At 46.0% G+C, this 20,619-nt stretch overlaps 2 protein-coding genes across 4 annotated transcripts; both read left to right on the top strand.

Annotated features, from left to right (window-relative positions):
• Positions 1–12,081: 12,081 nt before the first annotated feature.
• On the top strand, positions 12,082–14,316 carry LOC125551798 (uncharacterized). Its single transcript, XM_048715151.1, has 4 exons — positions 12,082–12,328; positions 12,965–13,585; positions 13,670–13,715; positions 13,803–14,316. Exons 1-4 carry the CDS (start codon positions 12,253–12,255, stop codon positions 14,050–14,052), a joined length of 993 nt encoding a protein of 330 aa, XP_048571108.1. The 5' UTR covers positions 12,082–12,252; the 3' UTR covers positions 14,053–14,316.
• A 413-nt stretch (positions 14,317–14,729) lies between these two features.
• On the top strand, positions 14,730–18,671 carry LOC125551797 (INCREASED PETAL GROWTH ANISOTROPY 1-like protein 2). 3 transcript variants are annotated; one of them, XM_048715149.2, is made up of 8 exons: positions 14,730–14,858; positions 16,298–16,769; positions 16,986–17,291; positions 17,375–17,506; positions 17,628–17,815; positions 17,895–18,006; positions 18,123–18,257; positions 18,341–18,671. In XM_048715149.2, the coding sequence occupies exons 2-8, from the start codon at positions 16,362–16,364 to the stop codon at positions 18,416–18,418; spliced, it is 1,359 nt and encodes a 452-aa protein (XP_048571106.1). In that variant the 5' UTR covers positions 14,730–14,858; positions 16,298–16,361; the 3' UTR covers positions 18,419–18,671. The 3 variants fall into 3 exon arrangements, with proteins under 3 accessions (XP_048571106.1, XP_048571104.1, XP_048571107.1); XM_048715147.2 differs by having other exon boundaries at positions 14,739–14,858; positions 16,293–16,769; XM_048715150.2 differs by lacking the exon at positions 14,730–14,858 and having other exon boundaries at positions 16,062–16,769; positions 16,989–17,291.
• Positions 18,672–20,619: the final 1,948 nt, after the last annotated feature.

Here is a 20,619-nt window from a genome sequence, read left to right as displayed (position 1 = left end):
GGAGTCTTAACCCATGAGAAGCAATTGAGTATGGGGAACACCATTGGCTTCATATGCACTTCGATTTTTTTTCATAAAGATATGTACTGAAACCACAAGTTTGTTTATTAGAACGAATTCTTATATCTAATTTACTACTTTTTGTATGATGCATGGATGATGTGCTCAGGTCACTTTGAAGATCATGAGGATCATATGATTATTTGGAGGGGACTAAGCGAAGAGATGATTACTGATCCGTACCTGCATATACATGCAAATTGTGATATTGGTATGTATAACCATATGGTATATTTATTTGATCATGTATAAAAGAGAGCAAAATCCCATACAATAGTAGGAGCGAAAAACATCTATTACATCATGACCTGCTATACTAATCAAGAGGGGAATCAATTAAACTTGTAGAAGCCATGAATGAAAATATCATATACCCATATATACCATATGTCACTTAATCATATGTTTGGTCGTTGCTTGCCTCACGCCGAGCTCATCGCTTTGGAATTGACTAGGCATAGGTCATTGTGATCAGGTGGACACAGCGGCCACCACCGACTTACGGCGGGAAGGAGGACAAGTAGGGCCTACGATGGTATGAAGGATAAGCGGCAACAAAGGTGGGGCACTGTTAAAACTAAGGGTGTGGACATGTGTGTGGAAGGAGGTGTTGATACATGCTTAGTGTCTAGGAGCATATCATATCTTTTCTCCCGTTGTAAGCTCTCTTCGCCCCCTCCACCACCCCCCCCCCCGCCCTACATTGTTTTAGAATCAAGTTGTTCATGTTCAGGTTATTACTGTTGAGCAAGAGTTGTGCTTTGGAAGGAATGATGTGACTCTCTGTCATCTCTGGTTGCTCTTGGCTTGCTCACTTAGATTCATGGTCATTAGTGTTTTCTTCCTCTAAATCTAACTCGTATCACTTCGTGAGATTCCAAGCTTTTGATGTTTTCTCCAATGTCTTCCTATGAAAATACTAGAAAGGTTGGGCATTTTTGAGAGTATGGTGCATGATTTCTATGGTGGCATGCTGCCCAGAGTTTGTTTTTTATTTTCTTCTTCAATATTTGAATATATGCCTTGAAATGTGCAAGATTATAGATTCCTTTATGAGTGTGATGCATGATTATCCCTTATCCAGTTTCATACTTGTACTAAAATCTTACTCCACTAAAATCTCAATTCTGTTTCAAGCATACCTTGTCAAATTCTCATTGGTTTCATGGTTTCTCCAAAATAAAACATCCACTTTAGTTCTCAACTTCTCATTGGTTTCATGGTTTCTAGGAAATAAAACACACACTTTGTAAATCACTCAAGATGGAAGTGTATGCAGTTTTCCTGAAAGTTAAGTTTGAGGTAGTCAACATTACATATGCATATATGAACTTGTCTACTGGACTTGAATTTTGATTAGTTAAAATACACTTCCAACGTTGTCAGTTTCATTTGAAAATGCCCTTGGCTCTGAAGATGTATGGATCCCAGTGCACCACCTTCCTCTCAAATTTGGAGAAATATGATAACCCTATCACTATTTTTTCCTTTTTCCTTTATTATAGCTTGCAAATTTTGCCTTTTTAGAAACATAGTATGCTAATTTTTTCCTTTACTTGAGCCTTTTGCTACCATGAATGCGATTATACTTTTGCTATGATTAGTTTAGGATGTAAGGCCATGCTATCTAAAGTGTAGACACGGTAAGTCTGAACTTAAAAGCTAAGGTAGTCAACTCTGAAATCAGCCATCAACATTTTACATTTTGACCATGTAAAGTTTTAATTTAACTGTAGATGGACATGCATTTGCTTTCTCGGGATAATTTGGTATGCACCATATGGTATTGTTTCTTTTTCTCCTCTGTCAATTAGTAATTTTTTAGCGGTGTTACGACATGATCATGGTGCAGATTTACCCTTGTCCCTTGTTTGATCTACTCCGGTTTTATTTATTTGCGTTAGTGATCATATCTAGGAGATTGGTTTGTTTTATTTTTCTTTTCATTTAGCTTGTAGGGGTATAAAATAGAGGATGCAAGGAAATAAGATGAGTTGTCATCTGTCAGGTCCCAATGCTTCTATTTTGCCGACGATGCAAATCATCTTTTTCAAGCTAGGCAACAAAGACCAAGAGATGATTCTTTGCATCCTAGACATTTTTGGTTGCGCCTCAGGGCTCCATATTAATCTGCAAAAGAGCACCATCACGAGCATTGGTTGAAGGGAGGAGAAGGCTCAGGACATTGTTGGGTTCATGCGCTGCAAGCTCCAATCCTTCCCAATCAAATACCTGGGCCTCCCTCTCATGGTGAGCTGCCTAACCTTGGTCAAATCCGTTCTGATGGCGCTTCCCCTTCATTTTATGGCAGTGTTGCCAATGTTTTCCTGGGCTATTAACATCGTCAACCAATAATGCAGAGGTTTTATTTGGTGTACTTCCAGGGTCCCGTGTCTGCATGCCTACGCAGCACGGAGGATTCAGAGTGCTAAACCTACGATACTTTGGCACAACACTCTGCTGTCGATAACAATGGCTTCGCTGGCAAGAGCCTCGCTAATGGATTTTGGTGCCAGCTGACCCTGACAGTGTGTCAAGATGGCTGAATACATACTTAGATTGCTTGTACAAGACACACCTTATGTCAATTGGTATCCATAGTTTCAAATTGTTAGCTAACAAAACTAAGTCGCAAAGTATGGTACCATGTCATGTTTGACCATAATCTTGGCAGTTTTTTGTTGTTATTTGCTTGCACTAACAGTAAGTACCATAATTATATTGCAATATGAGACATGCTTGTGAAGTGTCTTTTCTTTTTTGTATTTTATTTACTGCAAATGTATTATTGATCTCCCATGTTGTGTTTTGACGAATGAGCAACCTAAATGGCTTTTCAGTAACGAATCTGCATAAAGAGGTGCAAATAATATAATCTTAGTGAAGACATTTCAAAGGAGATGGGACAATGTTGTACAAGTAAATTTATTGGACTAGAGCAATAGCCAATTTTATTGATTCATTTCTCTATTCCCACCCCGATGTATTTTTACGCGTTATCAACTTGGAATAGATGATATCTCACAATCAAATTCTAAGTTACTATTCCTCGCAATTTTCTTGAAGCTACTCCATAAAATTAATGACATGGTTGGGCATTGTTATCGAATACATTATGTTCCATTTTCTCCACCATTATATGCTCTTTATTTGTGGCTATATTCCTTTTATTTATACAAGTGTGATTCATAGTAGGTGTATATTTGAAAAGAGTATTGGTCGAGACATGAGTTGCACTTGCAAGCTTACTAGTAAAGATCAAAGTACAAGTCACGTAAGGACCGACATGACAAAACTGAAAAGATAGCAGAACATCTCTGAGCTTGACACCAACGCCCGTCACCTGCCTCCGGCACCACCATAGTAGCAACTGAAGAAAAGAATGACGGATCACCTCCTCACCCGAGCTCGACACGGCTCCATCGCTGATATGCAGCTTTGCGGACCTTCAAGGTGGCTCACCAAAAGTGAAGCCCTTGTCATTGAATGAATCAGACCGGGGCAACACCCCAGACACGCCATCGAACTCCAGATCTGTCACTCCACTATGACTAAGACGCCGAAGGAGGAAACCATACCAGCCATCCACGAACCACCAGCCCAGCACACGTTCCGTCTTCCAGATATCGTCGATGCAGACCACAATCTACATCCACTCTTGGACTACCTCCCAAACTCCACGCCGATGCTAGAGCAAACGTCGTCGCAACGACGGAGCCCGAGGACACAGATCCACCACGAGGATGTTGCCGCCGCCACGTCATTCTTACTTGAATAGAATGGTTTCCAAATCCATCCTCAACCATAGGACCGATGGCCTTTTCAGGGAAGGATCCGAAGAATCTTTATTCAACGATGTCATCACCGTCGCCGATGGCAAGACGATGAACAACCTAAAAACTTAGACTATGAGAGAGTAAAAACAATCCACACACGTAGATACGACGACCCCCTCATCACCGACAACCGAGGTCGCCGGCGAAGGAGAGTCACCGGAGAACGATGTTGAAAGATTGGACTCTCTTGGCGGCAGCTAGGGTTCCTGATGTAGGGTAGAACCCTAATCGGCCAATCTTTCATGAAAGGAGCGGATCCCACAAAGAACACGAAGAACACGAGGGGGAAAACAAGGGGAAACACAAGGGAAAACACGAGAGAATCACTAAACCAACACGAAATAGTCACACATGTGCTAGATCCTCGAGTACATAAGAGATCACACGATCCACGAACAACTAAGGACGATACAAAGGTAGCCGGTCTTCTCCGTGAGGAGGTCTTGAATCCACAAGGGGATCTTCCCTTAGAGGGGTCTTGAATCCAAAGGGATCTTCTCCGAAGAGGGGCCACGGTCTCTCTCGTGGAGTAGATCCGATGTGGATGAGCAATTCTCTATCTCTAAATATGAGCTAAACCAATGCTAATCCTAGAAAAGTGGTGGAGGATTCGTTTATATAGGTAAGGGGGCGAAGGGGTACATGGGCCTTGATACGTCTCCAACGTATCTATAATTTTTGATTGTTCCATGCTATTATATTATCAACCTTGGATGTTTTATATGCATTTATATGCTATTTTATATGATTTTGGGACTAACCTATTAACCTAGAGCCCGGTGCCAGTTTCTTTTTTTCCCTTGTTTTAGAGTATTGCAGAAAAGGAAAATCAAACGGAGTCCAATTGACCTGAAACTTCACGGAACTTATTTTTGGACCAAAAGAAGCCCACGGAGTATCGTAGATGGACTAGGAGAGTCCCGGGCTGCCCACGAGGGTGGGGGGCGCGCCCACCCCCCTGGGTGCGCCCCCTGCCTCGTGGACAGCCCGGAGATCCACCCACGTACTTCTTCCTCCTATATATACCCATATACCCTAAAAACTTCGAGGAGCAGAATAGATCGGGAGTTCCGCCGCCAGAAGCCTCCGTAGCCACCGAAAACCAATCTAGACCCGTTCCGGCACCCTGCCGGAGGGGGCAATCCCTCTCCGGTGGCCATCTTCATCATCCCGGTGCTCTCCATGACGAGGAGGGAGTAGTTCTCCCCCGGGGCTGAGGGTATGTACCAAGAGCTATGTGTTTGATCTCTCTCTCTCTCGTGTTCTTGAGGTGATACGATCTTGATGTATCGCAAGCTTTGCTATTATAGTTGGATCTTATGGTGTTTCTCCCCCTATACTCTCTTGTAATGGATTGAGTTTTCCCTTTGAAGTTAGCTTATCAGATTGAGTCTTTAAGGATTTGAGAACACTTGATGTATGTCTTGTGTGGGATACCTATGGTGACAATGGGGTATTCTATGATCCACTTGATGTATGTTTTGGTGATCAACTTGCGGGTTCCATGACCTTGGGAATCTATGCATAGGGGTTGGCACACGTTTTCGCCTTGACTCTCCGGTAGAAACTTTGGGGCACTCTTTGAGGTTCTATGTGTTGGTTGAATAGATGAATCTGAGATTGTGTGATGCATATCGTATAATCATACCCACGGATACTTGAGGTGACATTGGAGTATCTAGGTGACATTAGGGTTTTGGTTGATTCGTGTCTTAAGGTGTTATTCTAGTACGAACTCTAGGGCTGTTTGTGACACTTATAGGAATAGCCCAACGGATTGATTGGAAAGAATAACTTTGAGGTGGTTTTGTACCCTACCATAATCTCTTCGTTCGTTCTCCGCTATTAGTGACATTGGAGTGACTGTTCATTGCATGTTGAGGGATAGTTATGTGATCCAATTATGTTATTATTGTTGAGAGAACTTGCACTAGTGAAAGTATGAAACCTAGGCCTTGTTTCCTAGCATTGCAATACCGTTTGTGCTCACTTTTATCACCAGTTACCTTGCTGTTTTTATATTTTCAGATTACAAAAACCTTTATCTACCATCCATATACCACTTGTATCACCATCTCTTCGCCGAACTAGTGCACCTATACAATTTACCATTGTATTGGGTGTGTTGGGGACACAAGAGACTCTTTGTTATTTGGTTGCAGGGTTGTTTGAGAGAGACCATCTTCATCCTACGCCTCCCACGGATTGATAAACCTTAGGTCATCCACTTGAGGGAAATTTGCTACTGTCCTACAAACCTCTACACTTGGAGGGCCAACAACGTCTACAAGAAGAAGGTTGTGTAGTAGACATTAGGCCTCAGCCCAACATCATGCACGCAGGCATTGTCCAGATGATCCGGGCTTCGGGGGTCCAGATGATTCGGGTTGGCGTCCGGATCGTCCGGCTGTGTCGTGGGGGCTGCGGGAGGTCCGGATATCCGGGTCCTGGTCCGGACGTCCGGGTATGTCCGGATGATCCGTGACTGGGTACGGATGATCCGGCTTCAGGGCAGCTTGTGGTGCTCTTGGGTCTCCAATTGTCCGGATCGTCCGGGCTGGGGTCCGGATCATCCGGGCTGTGTCTGGGTCGTCCGGGACCTTATCCGGATCATCCGGCCAGCCTGGGACTTGGCTGATTTCTTCTCCGTCTTCACGCATGTCTTCTGCTCCCAATCCTTCTTGCTCCTTAGCTTCTCCGTGGCTAGCTCCTTGGTACCTGAGTATGCATAATGTCTCTGTTTGAGGTAGTAGCCAAGTCTCATATGCATTGAAGTGGAATTGTGAGAGGAGTGATGTCACCTCAGTTTCGAGAGCTCTTGTACGTGCTCGTGTCATGGGTCCACTAGACACTTGGTGGGACGATGAGAGGTCCATGGGGATGATCTTGGGATGCTCCGCATCATCTCCCCTCCCTTGGGGAAGATCCAACCTCGGATCAAATTCTTCATCACCATGGTAGGGTGAGAGGTCCTTGACATTGAAGATGTCGCTCACGTTGTACTTGTCTCGCAGGAGGTCGATCTTGTAGGCGTTGTTGTTGTAGCGTGCAAGCACCTTGAAGGGTCCATCCGCTTGAGGTAGAAGCTTGGACTTGCGTTCGGTTGGGAAGCGGTCTTTGCGAAGGTGTAGCGACACAAGATCACCAATGTTAAATACCATGGGGTGCTTGTTGATGTTGAGCTTGGTCGCAAGACGTTGTAGTTGGCGCTCGATGGTGTGCCTTGTATCTTCATGCACCTTCTTGAGATGGTTCACACGTGCACTTGCGTCCATATTGATGCGCTCTTGGAGTGGTAGAGGAAGAATGTCCAATGGTGACAATGGGTTGAATCCGTAGACGACCTCGAAGGGGGACTTGCCGGTTGTTGAGTGTCTTGCGCGGTTGTAGGCGAACTCGGCGATAGGTAGACACTCCTCCCACTCCTTGATGTTCTTCTTGATGAGCACTCGAAGTAGAGCGGAGAGTGTGCGGTTGGTCACTTCCGTTTGGCCGTCGGTTTGTGGGTGGTACGCCATGGAGAAGAGTAGCTTGATTCCGAGCTTGGCGCATAGGGTCTTCCAAAAGTAGCTTAGGAACTTGACGTCACGGTCCGAGACGGTCGTCTTTGGTACTCCATGTAGACGCAATATTTCCCTACAAAAGAGATTGGCAACATGTGAAGCATCGTCTATATTGTTGCAAGGAAAAAAATGTGCCATCTTAGAGAATCGGTCCACAACAACAAATACCAAATGCTTTCCATTTCTACTCCTAGGCAATCCAAGTACAAAATCCATGCTAATATCTTCCCATGGTTGATATGGAATTGGGAGAGGCATGTAAAGGCCATGGGATTGAGCTTTAGACTTAGCTTTGCGACATGTAGAGCATCAGTTGGTGAAGCGGTTGACGTCGCGAAACATCTTGGGCCAATAATAGTTCTTGGAGAGCGTAGCAAAAGTCTTGTCGCGTCCAAAATGTCCCATTAGTCCACCTCCATGAGATTCCTGCAAAAGCAACAAATGAATAGAAGACTCGGGGATGCAAAGTTTGTTAGCTCTCATGAGATATCCATCTTTGATGTAATAGCGTTCCCAAGAGGTATGCGTCAAACACTTGGCATAAGGGATAGCAAAAGTAGGATCATGCTCATACAAGTCTTTTATGTGCTCAAAGCCAATGACATCCAATTCAAGTTGAGTAACAAGCATGCATATGCGGGAAAGAGTGTCCGCCACAACGTTTTCCTTACCTTTGTTGTACTTGATGACATAAGGAAAAGACTCAATAAATTCACTCCATTTAGCATGACGCTTGTTCAACTTGGTTTGGCCCTTAAGGTACTTGAGCGTTTCATGATCGGTATGAATGATGAATTCATGAGGGCGAAGATAGTGTTGTCATAATTGTGCAAGCGAAAGATTTTGTCGACCTTCAATGCCCATGAAAGGTACTCTTCGGGATCATTGCTTCCATTGAACTTGGGCATGGTGAACTTGAGCTTGCCATAGCGTTGCTCTTCATTGTGTTGGGGTCGAGGATGATGATGCCCATGTAGTTGATGATTGTCAAACTCGTTGTGCTCTTGGCGAGGAGGGTTGTCGACCTCATGTTGCTCTTGTCGTGGAGGACCTTCATTGTCTTCATGCTCTTGGTGAACTTGATGTTCTTGGCGAGCTTGTGGAGGAACTTGTCGAGCTTGACATTGCACGCGAGCTTGAAATCTCCGTTTGTGAGCTTCTTCAAGAAGTGCTTCTTCATGTTCACGAGCTTGTCGGCCTCGGTTGGCTACGGCTCGACTTGAATCTTGGAGGGCTTGTTGCGCCTCAAGTGCTTGAGCATCTCGCAATTGTTGCGCTTGATATTGTGCCTCGGCATCTTGTGCTTCTTGGTGTAGACGCGCTCGTTCTTCCTCTTCATGTTGGCGTTGGCGTTGCCGTTCTCGTGCTTGTGCAAAGGCAGCTTGGTTTTGACGATGCCGGTGCTCTTGAGAGTCGTTGTCGCATAGAGGATTGAGGCTTGCTTGACGATCGTTGCGCGCGGCACGGCGAAGAGTGTTCGATGTCGGTGTACTTGAGCCAGAGAGGGTGAAGTCGGAGTGTCGACTTGAGCGGCTCCGTCTTGATGAGGACGAAGTGGAAGAAGAGCGGTTGAGCAACAAAGCATGAAATCTCGTCCATTCTTGTGTCGTTCTCTTGCTTGTGATCGTCGAGCTTGTGGTCGAAGTAGTCCCTTGTACGTTGCTCAGAGAGTTGCAAGTCGGTGGCGAGGTTGTCGATGCGCTCACTCATTGCTTGTTGCTCTTGATGCAAAGCACGTTGTGCACCAAAGAGGTGGCTCTTGGTGACATAGGAGTTCATGTCGTCATCATGCTCAATGAAGAGTGGGTTGGTAGAAGTACTTGGCCTATCCATCATTCTAAGAGAAAAATGTGAGTGGTAGAAAGAGAAGAACGTATACCAAATGTACCTTGACCGAAGTTGAAAGTGGATCAATGATCACTCCAATGTGGAACAAGGAAATAGCACAATTGGTACCAATTCTTGTCGCTTTCTCACACCTACACACGTAAAAGCTTATGGTGGAGCTTGGTTAGGATGGTGGCACAAAATTTGATGTGAAAGTAAGCAAGATTCAATAATGTTGGAAAAGATTCGCAAATTTGCAAATGTAACAAGTAGACCAAGCAATGTAAAGTACACGGAAACACACACGCAAAGAGATAAGTGGGGTTGTGCAACCAAGGATGAGCCAAAATGTGGAATCCATGAAAAATGCTCGTGTTGCACAACACTAGAGAGACGCTAGCACGATTGCACAATAGGCGGATACGAACTTGTGCACAACCTACTAAGCAAAAATGGAATGACTTATATCCCAAGTATGCTCTATGTATGGTGTTTCGATGATATGATCCAAGATGATCTAGTATGACAATCTTAATGTTGTATGATGCTATGGTTCTTGCTTATAAGCTCTTTGCTTATCTTTCCCTTTTGCTTAAAAGCTTGTTGGGCTCTTTGTGTGTTGAGCTCTTTTCTCGTGCAATGCTTCACGAACCAAGATAGCAATTGTGTATGCGATGACAACTTTGTGACACAAGAGATGATACCAAGATATGCACCAATGATGTATGTATGCTATGGGAAGTATGATCACTAATGTGCACAAGTTACGTTGCCGGCAATACTCAACGGCTAGTCTCGATGGGTAAGCTACGCAAAAGGATAAGGCTATGGTGGTTATCAATGTAAAGGCAAGGGGTGGACAAAGATGTCGTCGAAGTTACCGTCCTTTCTTACGGTTGAGGGTGTCACGAACCCAAGATGAGGTTACCGGGAAGGTCGTTGTTGATGACGCGTCCGTGGCGAAGATGAGCGGCGGTGATGTCGATGTCGAACCGTTCCTAGTTAGCCGAAACACCCTAGGAAACGATGAACTACAACTCAAATTCTCAAAACCAAAAGCGGCAAAATGTGTCAGAGTTGGTAGCGGTCAAGTGGTGGATGTATCGAAAGGGTTGGCGGAAGGTAGGTGGTGGTAGTCGAAGGGGGTATGCGGAGGCGTAGGCGGCGGTGTAATAAAACTGCAGGAAATGCAGTTTCGTCAGGTGTAGCCGGATGATCCAGGGCAGGAGTCGGATGATCCGGGCGTGTCCGGATGATCCGGGTCAGGGTCCAGATGATCCAGGCGGGTCAATTCGCTCGGGGAAAGGCTCGGGATGAACGTGAAAAAGGAGGCAAATTTGATGATTTCGTGGATTTTGGGGTGCATTGCGAGGTGGAGATGGTGGGGGAAGGTAAGATCCACTTGCAACACAACAAATGCACGGATCAAAACCAACAAAACATCATCAAAACTCACAAATCACAAGAAAAATTTTTGGGGCTATTTTTGTGGGGATTTTTAAATTAGGACGAAAAATAACAAAAACAAGGTTAGAAACACAACGGGGAGGCTCCGAAATCGTGATCAACGTGGCTCTAGATACCAAGATGATGTAGGATAGAACCCTAATCGGCCGATCTTTCACGAAAGAAGCGGATCCCGCGAAGAACACGAGGGGAAAAACGAGGGGAAACACAAGGGAAAACACGAGAGAATCACTAAACCAACACGAAATAGTCACACATGTGCTAGATCCTCGAGTACATAAGAGATCACACGATCCACGGACAACTAAGGACGATACAAAGATAGCCGGTCTTCTCCGTGAGGAGGTCTTGAATCCACAAGGGGATCTTCCCTTAGAGGGGTCTTGAATCCAAAGGGATCTTCTCCGAAGAGGGACCGCGGTCTCTCTCGTGGAGTAGATCCGCTGTGGATGAGCAATGTTCTATCTCTAAATATGAGCTAAACCAATGCTAATCCTAGAAAAGTGGTGGAGGAGTCGTTTATATAGGCAAAGGGGGCGAAGGGGTACTTGGGCCTCGACCCAACATCATGCACGCAGGCATTGTCCGGATGATCCGGGTGTAGGTCCGGATGATCCGGGCTTCAGGGGTCCGGATGATCCGGGTCGGCGTCCGGATCGTCCGGCTGTGTCGTGGGGGCTGCGGGAGGTCCAGATGTCCGGGTCCTGGTCCGGACGTCCGGGTATGTCCAGATGATCCGGGACTGGGTCCGAATGATCCGGCTTCAGGGCAGCTTGTGTTGCTCTCGGGTCTCCAATTGTCCGGATCGTCCGGGCTGGGGTCCGGATCATCCGGACTGTGTCCGGATCGTCCGGGACCTCCTCCGGATCATCCGACCAGTCTGGGACTTGGCTGATTTCTTCTCCGTCTTCCGCTCCCAATCCTTCTTGCTCCTTAGCTTCTCCATGGCTAGCTCCTTGGTACCTGAGTATGCACAATATCTCCGTTTGAGGTAGTAGCCAAGTCTCATATGCATTGAAGTGGAATTGTGAGAGAAGTGATGTCACCTCAATTTCGAGAGCTCTTGTACATGCTCGTGTCATGGGTCCACTAGACATTTGGTGGGACGATGAGAGATCCATGAAAATGATCTTGGGATGCTCCGCATCAGTTCCAGCCGCCAGGAGCGAGAGACTCCGATTATAGATGCTGTTACCAACATTCTTCCCTGGTGCGGTGCGGATGCGTAGATAGATACGGGTATTGTATTCGGTATTCCATTCCAGACGGATGCTGCAGTGACAGTGAAAGCGAGGGAGCGTGCTTTCTCTCTCTCACCTTGCGCCTTTTCCGCCCATACCTCTCTCTCGTGCCTCCTGCTACCACCACCACCACCACCATCACCACCTTTTCCTTTCCATTCCCTTCCCTCGGGCAGCCCCCAAAAAAACAACACTAGCTGAGGCTGCGGCGGCGACCCACCTCTTTCTTGTCTGGTTGCGGAGCGGCCGGCGGCGAGGATGGTGGTTCGCCTCCTCTTCCTCCTCCTGCCCCTCGCTTGCTCCCTCCTCTTCCTCGAGCTCCCCTCGGTCTCAGGTACTTCCTCTTCTTCTTTCTCCAGCTGCTCTGTCGCCATAAAACCCTCCCACCACTATAATTCCTGTTTAGATCCCCGTCCCGGAGGCTCATCTGCACAACTACCGCGGACATTTTTAGATTCCGAAATGTACTCTTGCGCCTCTACCTGCGGCTGCTGCACACGATTTCATTTTCTTGAGGTGATATATGGGACGGACGAACGGTTAATTCTGAACTTAACGTCCCCTTCGATCTGTACACAAATCCCACTCTATGTCTGGACTCTGGAGTAACACAATACTACTTACTTCAGCATTTACATCTCGATCTGGGACTGGGAGAGATTAATTGTGCTGATTTGTGCGTGCTTCAGATTGGGGAGCATCACTGTATAGATACATATACTGGGATGGGATATGCATGTGTGGCCCATTCCTTCTCTTTTCATACTGCTACTTGCCTACAACTGAGCATGCATGTAACGATAATTTCTTTTTCTAAGATTTCACTTTCATTTCACAGCCCTCTTGGGCAATATGCATCTCATACCTACTTTCTTGCCTACTTAGTTCTATGCATGTGCTCTATCAGAACATGAAACTTAGCATTCCATGCTAGCTAATCACTCTAAATACTTCATTGTTGCTAACGCAGGCAAACCAACTGTCCATGATGACTTGGATCCAGCTCAAGTGACCAACCCGACCACGCCCATCACAGTCCCATCGACGAACCCAACACCAACAATCATCACCGTGCCGTCCACAAACCCTACCATCACAATCCCTTCATTAAACCCTTTGCCCACACCTATCACAACCCCCTCAAACGACCCTTCTACCACATTACCATTGCCAACCCCTTCGACATCTGCACCCAACACGCCAGTCACCATTCCTGTTACCACCCCTTCGACATTCCCCCCATCGGCACCACTGACAAACCCAGCGACGAACCCAATGGTGCCTACTGTCGGCACTACACCGCCTACTTCTCCGACCACTACTCCAGTCACAGCTCCAGTTGTGTCAGGGCAGCAAGCCTGGTGCGTGGCCAAGGCCGGCTCATCACAAACCGCGCTCCAGGACGCACTGGACTATGCGTGCGGTATTGGTGGAGCAGATTGCTCACCAATACAGCCATCAGGGAGCTGCTATTATCCAAATACCTTGGAAGCCCATGCGTCATACGCCTTCAACAGCTATTACCAGAAGAACCCTGCACCCTCCAGCTGCGACTTTAGGGGTGCCGCAATGCTTGCCAATGCTAATCCAAGTAAGACGGTTTCTCCTTCTAGATAGCTTCAAGGATTTTCAGTTTGGTGTTCTGAAATATCATGCTTACATCTCCTCTTTGCAGGCTCAGCAACCTGTGTATTGGCATCATCAATGTCTTCTCCAACGAGGTGAAGCTTATAAATTTGCATTCTGATAACATGGAACTCTCGTGTTTAAAGCAATGATGTGTATGGTGAACTATTTCATCTTTGCAGCTCTACTGCTGGATCCACTGCTCCTACTACATCATCCACTAGCCCTGTTACTAGTTCATCTGATTCTGATCCAGGATCATCAGTACTGAACTCGAGTGGCTCAGGCATTTCTGGATCATCAGACTTTGGGTCGGACTTCCCAGGAGAGGCCAACACTGGCAATGGTTGGCACTCAATCTTGCCCTCTGGCTGGTCCTGGGCAGGTTTGTTCTCAACGCTTGCATTGCCATACGTTGGAGGGATATTTTGAAGAACGAAGCTGCTCCAGAATTTTGGAAACTGTGAGAGTTGAAGTGGTGGCAAAGATTTAGAGTTTTGCCTTTAGCTGTAGTGGTTGTATCCTGTATGAGTAGGCCAGAGTTGTGTGCTAGTAGGAAGTAGGCTTATTGCCTGTATTAACCAGTGGATGTAGTTTCTAGGTGTATCAAATCAAATGTTGATTATGTGCACTTCTGCTCTTGCAAGTTGTTGTATTTTGCTCAGTTTGAATGTGTGATTTAAACTTGAAGCAGCACATGCAAAATCTTGGAAGTGCAGTTGGGGCCATTAAGTTCTGTGAAGCGAGTTTAGGTGGTCAATCTCCAACTCTGATGTCATGTCTAACCATAATTTGAAACTCGGGTGAGCTGTAGCTCTTCAACATATTAATGACCAATCCATGCACTTGTAACACATGGAAGCTTTTGTATACATTTTATCCATAAAAGAAGTGGCTTACCAATGGTCAATGGATGTATCTGTGCCCTGACACATAAGACTGATATGCACTTTGGGAGTTTGGGTTGCTTTCGTTGGGTTGGTTGTTTAGTGATGTGGAAGGGGGAATGTTGAGACATTCCACCAACAGCTAGCTAGCTGGGCATTTTCTTTTTGTTTATACATATATAAGATTGTGGCATTCAATTGTTGGTCCTCAGTTTGATCCAAATGTCACACCTACTTTCCCACTATCAGCAACCTGTTCGTGGCATCTATAAGTAGAAGCACCTCTCCACTGTTCTGCTATCAGATTATTTCCTTTGGAGCTGCTTGTCTCTTGCATCCTGCAAAACAAAGGTGTGCCCTTCTGTCCCTTGTAACTTTTTGGCAAGGAATATATTATGATGAAATTCATGTGATCATTCTAAAATGGTGTCAATGATTCTGATTCCTATTTGGAGGATGAAGTACTCTGTTGTGATCCACTGCTCCTCTTGGATGCTTTCTTTCTTCTACTTATTCCATTTCACATGGATTTTATTGTCACCGATTTTCGCTGGAGAATGAGTTTTGCTTGTTTGTTTTGTTGTCACTTAGGCGAGTTAGCTTCGATTCAGTTTAGTGCATGGGGTTGGTCTGTCATGCTTCATGATTATGCCATTGCTTAAAGTATAAAACTAGTTGGGGTGATTGGGTCAGTTGTTAAACTATATACTAAAAAGGCAAAGACAATAGACGGCAAACACTACCACCAGTCTTCAGTTACATGTGTTTTGGCAATGAACTGATCACTTGTATTATGCCAAAATTAATTTTGTATTGAACTAGTGGTGACTGGTGAGGAAGCCAGGTGGCGCACACACCAGACATGAATTAAACAAATGAAAAGCAAAGTCTGTCTTAAAGTTACAAAAGTAAGGGGAAAAAAGAGGGACAAATTGTTGAGCCTTGAACATGAAGTGCTTATCTATTTCTTGAAATGTGCAGATTCTGGTGTGCTGCTTCAAGTTAAACTGTATACATTCAGCTAAATGGTTCTCACATGGTCTAGAAGTATATACTAGTGTTCCAGCCACAACTACCCCGGCCTTTTGTCAACTGCCAGCCCTCGATATTAAATGTGTGTGGCTTAATGATTTGGTCTGTATTAGCATCCAATGCTTTATATGTTGCTGTCTTGTCTTTCCACCTGTTTTTCCGCAGCCTGCACTATTTTTTAACCCCCTAAGATGGGATTACAGGAAGAACCTCAACCAATGCATAAATAATCCAGATGCAAGTACGCACCAAGTTACAGGAAATTACTGCATAACTAGTGTCTTCATACACCAGAACAATACAAACATTTTGAGGGACGGTAATTACCATTTGACATGTAGAGTAGAGTAGATCTCGTATTGCAATGCAATGAAACAGTGTAGTACTGTGTTTTCGGTTGGTTAAATAGTAACGGCACTGGTTTATTGCTGTGTCTCTGCTTTCTGGTCCTGTTCGTCCTCTATGGTCATGGCCGATTGGACACTCTCAACTTAAGCAGCCTACCACACCCTACTTTGCATTAAAGAGCAATCAGGTTCAGGCAGGCAGGCTGTTGCTCTCTCTCTTTTTCTCAGTGCAATTGACACTGATAATTCTCTTGTTTGTACTAGTATCTGCCGCTTTGCAGTCAACAAAGAGCTGAGCTGTGTGCCGATTCCACAACCCACATGCTGCATGCCAAGTTGCCAACATATATTGCCATCGCCAACCACCACCCGGGCAGCACCTTCCTTTCTGACACTGAGTATTCAGTGCAGGTCGCAACGCAGCAATAAAGGCTAGAACTCTAGGCTTAGGCTGCTCCTTGGATTCACACACGCAATGAAGCAGCAGGTTTTGAGCAACGCCCATGGCGGCAGGATCTCCTCGCCATCGGTGGCCGCGCGAACCAGGGTTCCAAGAGCAGCAGCAGCAGCAACACCCATCAAGGAAGCTCCTTCGTCTCCAGCTCCGGCACCCGCCACCCCTCCTCGGGCCAGAAGGCTTGTGAGGGTGAGCAGCAAGGAGGAGAGGGTGGTGACTGGTGCAGCTGCAAAGCCAAAGAGGCACAAGGAGGATTCCGAGGAGGAGACGCGCAAGCTGCGTGGGGAGGTGGAGGCCCTGAGGAAGGAGGTGGAGAGGCTGCAGCTGCTCAACACCGAGCTGGAATGTGACAAGAGCGACCTGACGCACCAGCTCGCCCTTGCGCGCTGCACCATCACCCGACTTCAGGAGCAGCATGACATCTATGTAAGTTGGGCTCCATGTCACCACAGACCTCTTCGATCACTGTGCAGTTGCTTCTTCTTCCATTTCCTGAAAACAAAACTGGTTATGTAAATCTCTCCCTTTACCTGCAACCTGCTTTGTTCTACCATGAGATGTCCATGACTCCATGTTCATTCACAACTGTACGCAGCAGCGGGTGGCTAACAGACAGCAAATGATTTTTGATTCTCAATTCAGCAGGCGCAGACCGCTGTGGCGCAACGAAACAACCTAAAAGACAGTGCCATGAGCAAACCACAGCCTCCGAAGCCCCCCTCACCGCCGCCGCCACCACCACCTAGTAAAATCCTCGGAAGAGCCCCGGCACCGCCTCCTCCCCCTCCGCAACGTGGCACAATAGGCACAGTGAACAAGGCAACCGCGTTGGTTGAGATGTACAACTCCCTGAACAAGCGTGACACCAAGAAAGCTGTGACTGTCAGTGCTGCTCATCACAACAGCATCGTCGGCGAGCTACAGAACCGCTCCACGCACTTATTGGCGGTCAGCACTATTGCCATGAAACGACCCTCGAATTTTTTGCTAGACACGATTTCTTACTAGATGTATGTCTATCTTTTGTTCAGATCAAGACGGATGTCGAAACAAAAGGAGACTTCATCAATGGTCTCATTAACAAAGTTCAGACCACTACTTACACCGATGTGGAGCAAGTGCTGACCTTTGTTGATTGGCTTGATCAACAACTTTCAACTCTGGTAATCAAGCAAACACTATATAATATTTAGTTCCAATTGCCGTTTTCTACCAGTACAAGGACAACACCTGGGATGGTTGGTGAGGTGGTTACTAACCAAATTAAGCTGCTGTAAAATTCAGTCGGATGAAACAGGCGTGTTGAAGCACTTCAGTTGGCCGGAGAGGAAAGCTGATGCACTCCGGGAAGCAGCGTTTGAATACCGGGATCTCAAGTGTGTCGTAACAGAGATCTCTTCCCTGAACGCCGACGATGGCAGCCCTACTTCGTGTGAGGCTACTCTGAGGAAGATATCAAGCCTGCTGGATAAGTATGAAATCAAGAACCAATTGAGCTGACACGTGATTTGGGTGCTGAAACTTGATTTATGGTACTTAATTGTTTGCCAGGTTGGAGAAGAGCATGAAGAGATTAGTGAACCTGAGGAGCTCGGTGATGCCGTGCTATAAACAGTTTGGAATTCCGACTGAATGGATGCTTGATTCAGGGATTGCTTCGAAGGTAGTCAGTTAATTAGTATATCTGCATTCAGTTAAAAACATAGTATCTGTGTACTTGATATTTGCACCAAACAGAGATTAACCGGTTGCGAATTGTTCATCTGTTTGAATTTGCAGATGAGGTTGGCATCAGTAACACTGGCAAAGGTGTACATGAAAAGAGCCCTCAAGGAAATAACAGCTTATACAGGAGGAGGGAATGAGGCTGCTCTTGTCGCTCAAAGCGTGCGTTTCACATATAGGGTTCACCAGGTATGTACTACCCCCGTCCTTCAAATGAATCAAGGATGATGCCATATGCTCATTTTATTTGCTTGATTTCTTGGAATTTGTAGTTTGCGGGAGGACTCGACAGTGAAGCGATGCGCGCCTTTGAAGAGCTAACGCAACGTTCTCGGTTGACTGCTGTTTAGCTACTAGATGAAATGATTGTCGATGAGTGAGACGAAACGATTGACGATATATATAGCTTCTCAGAGTACAAATTAATGTCACGGTCTTTGTATGCATGTAGTCTACTAGTTTACCTGAATTGATCAATAAATGTAATTTGTACTGCTACTATTCTACGCGGCACCCCGAGCTTGGGAACAAGGGGTGGAGAGACATAGATTATTTCAGTTCTACTGAAGACTTTGAAGTATACTTGAAAAAGGTAGACACAAACTTTTTGTGCTCCAAAATGAGTACCATACAAGAATATGTTGTAACACATTGAGGATCAAGTTAAGGACGTATGAAGTTTATGGCAAGTTAGATTGGCACAAAGTCGACAGTAGATCAAGCATCCGTAAGTGTTTGATGTTCTGCCGCTAACAAACAAACAACTCAATTTCGTTTGGACTCGCTTTTTTCCAACTCAACAAAAACAAGTCAAAAGGATTTAAGGGTTACCATTCAAGATATTTGCAATGAGCAAATGCAAACTAAAATTTGACGCTGCTACAGATAGGCGCACTGTCACCTTCTTGCGTTGCGCCGTCCACCCTCCGACCGCCGTCCACCAATACACAGCCCTCCTCCTCGGAATCGGATCTGCCGCAAACCGGCGACGGCGTCAGTCGGACGGGTCGCCGTCGGGGCGCAGTGGCACCAATCTGAGCCCCCTGCCCTTCTTCCTTCCTCACCCTTCTCATGCCCCGCTCGTCCGCTTTCAGCGACGGCGTTCGTGCTGTTTTTTTTTACCTGAGAACAGCGTTCGTACTCTAGGTAACTTTTTTTCTGTGTCGAGGAAATGCCACATTTTTCCTCGCTCCTACAGCACATCTTTCTTTTTATTGAACTAAATAACACATTTTTTATGGGTAGCTGGACAAAACACCACAAATTGAGTTTTTTCCTACTTCTTCACGTCCAAGCCCACACATCATACTTTTTAGGACGGATTTGCCCTCTGGTTCGTTTCATGTTCTGATTGAGCCCTTAGTGGTTCGATCATGATCAACACAGGATAGAACAGACGAAGCACCCGGTTGATGCAGCGCCACCTCCGCGTGCACCATGTGTAACGCCCACGATGCGGCTATATCTTCCACGTGTCGAGGCACGACTTAGAGGCATAATCGCATGGTGATTTAGTCGCAAGTGGGGTAATTTTCACACAATTCCATGTACTGAATAAGAAAAAGATAAAGAGTTGGCTTACAATTGTCACTTCACACAAATAACAGATTAAACATACATCACCCAGAGTACAATCAAGGTCCGACTACGGAACCAAAATAAAAGAAGACAACCCCAAATGCTAGATCCCCGATCGTCCCAACTGGACTTCACTACTGATCAACCGGAAAAGACACAAAACAACGATCAAGATCTTCATCGAGCTCTCACTTAAGCTCGGTTGCGTCACCTGCACTGGTATCATCGGCACCTGCAACTGTTGGGAAGTATCTGTGAGTCACGAGGACTCAACGATCTCACACCCGCGAGATCAAGACTATTTAAGATTATGGGTAGGATAGGGTAATGAGGTGGAGCTACACCAAAGGCTAAGCAAGTATGGTGGCTAACATACGCAAATAAGAGCGAGAAGAGAAACAACGCAACGGTCGTGAAGCTAGAAGTGATCAAGAAGTGATCCTGAAACTACTTACGCACAACCATAACACAAGAACCGTGTTCACTTCCCGGACTCCACCGAGAAGAGACCATCACGGCTACACACGCGGTTGATTCATTTTAATTAAGTTAAGTGTCAAGTTCTCTACAAGCGGATATTAACAAATTCCCATCTGCCACATAACCGCGGGCACGGCTTTTGAAAGTTTATACCCTGCAGGGGTGTCCCAACTTAGCCCATCACAAGCTCTCACGTTCAACGAAGGATATTCCTTCTCCCGAAAAGACCCGGTCGGTCTCAGAATCCCGGTTACAAGACATTTCGACAATGGTAAAATAAGACCAGCAAAGCCGCCCGATGTGCCGACAAATCCCGATAAGAGTCGCACGTATCTCGCTCTCAAGGCACTACGGATGGCAAGACGTCGGGTTAGCATAGACCCTGGTTGCCCAGGGGGCGCCGGACATCGCCCAGGTTGGACCAACACTCGGGGGAGCACTGGCCCGGGGGGGTAAATAAAGATGACCCTCGGGCTCCGGAAACCCAAGGAAA

Source organism: Triticum urartu, chromosome 4A, assembly GCF_056163025.1.
Source record: "Triticum urartu cultivar PI428250 chromosome 4A, HENAU_Tu73, whole genome shotgun sequence".
NCBI classification, from domain to species: Eukaryota; Viridiplantae; Streptophyta; class Magnoliopsida; order Poales; family Poaceae; genus Triticum; species Triticum urartu.
Note: the sequence above shows the minus strand (reverse complement) of the source record. Positions and strands in the feature narration are given on the sequence as shown.

Coding starts and splice junctions, on each gene's coding strand:
- LOC125551797 (XM_048715149.2), top strand. CDS start 16,362: ATGAAGCAGCAGGTTTTGAGCAACGCCCATGGCGGCAGGATCTCCTCG. Junction 18,007..18,122: donor ATTCAGGGATTGCTTCGAAG/GTAGTCAGTTAA, acceptor TTGAATTTGCAG/ATGAGGTTGGCATCAGTAAC. Junction 18,258..18,340: donor TCACATATAGGGTTCACCAG/GTATGTACTACC, acceptor TGGAATTTGTAG/TTTGCGGGAGGACTCGACAG.
- LOC125551798 (XM_048715151.1), top strand. CDS start 12,253: ATGGTGGTTCGCCTCCTCTTCCTCCTCCTGCCCCTCGCTTGCTCCCTC. Junction 13,586..13,669: donor GCTTGCCAATGCTAATCCAA/GTAAGACGGTTT, acceptor TCCTCTTTGCAG/GCTCAGCAACCTGTGTATTG. Junction 13,716..13,802: donor TCAATGTCTTCTCCAACGAG/GTGAAGCTTATA, acceptor TCATCTTTGCAG/CTCTACTGCTGGATCCACTG.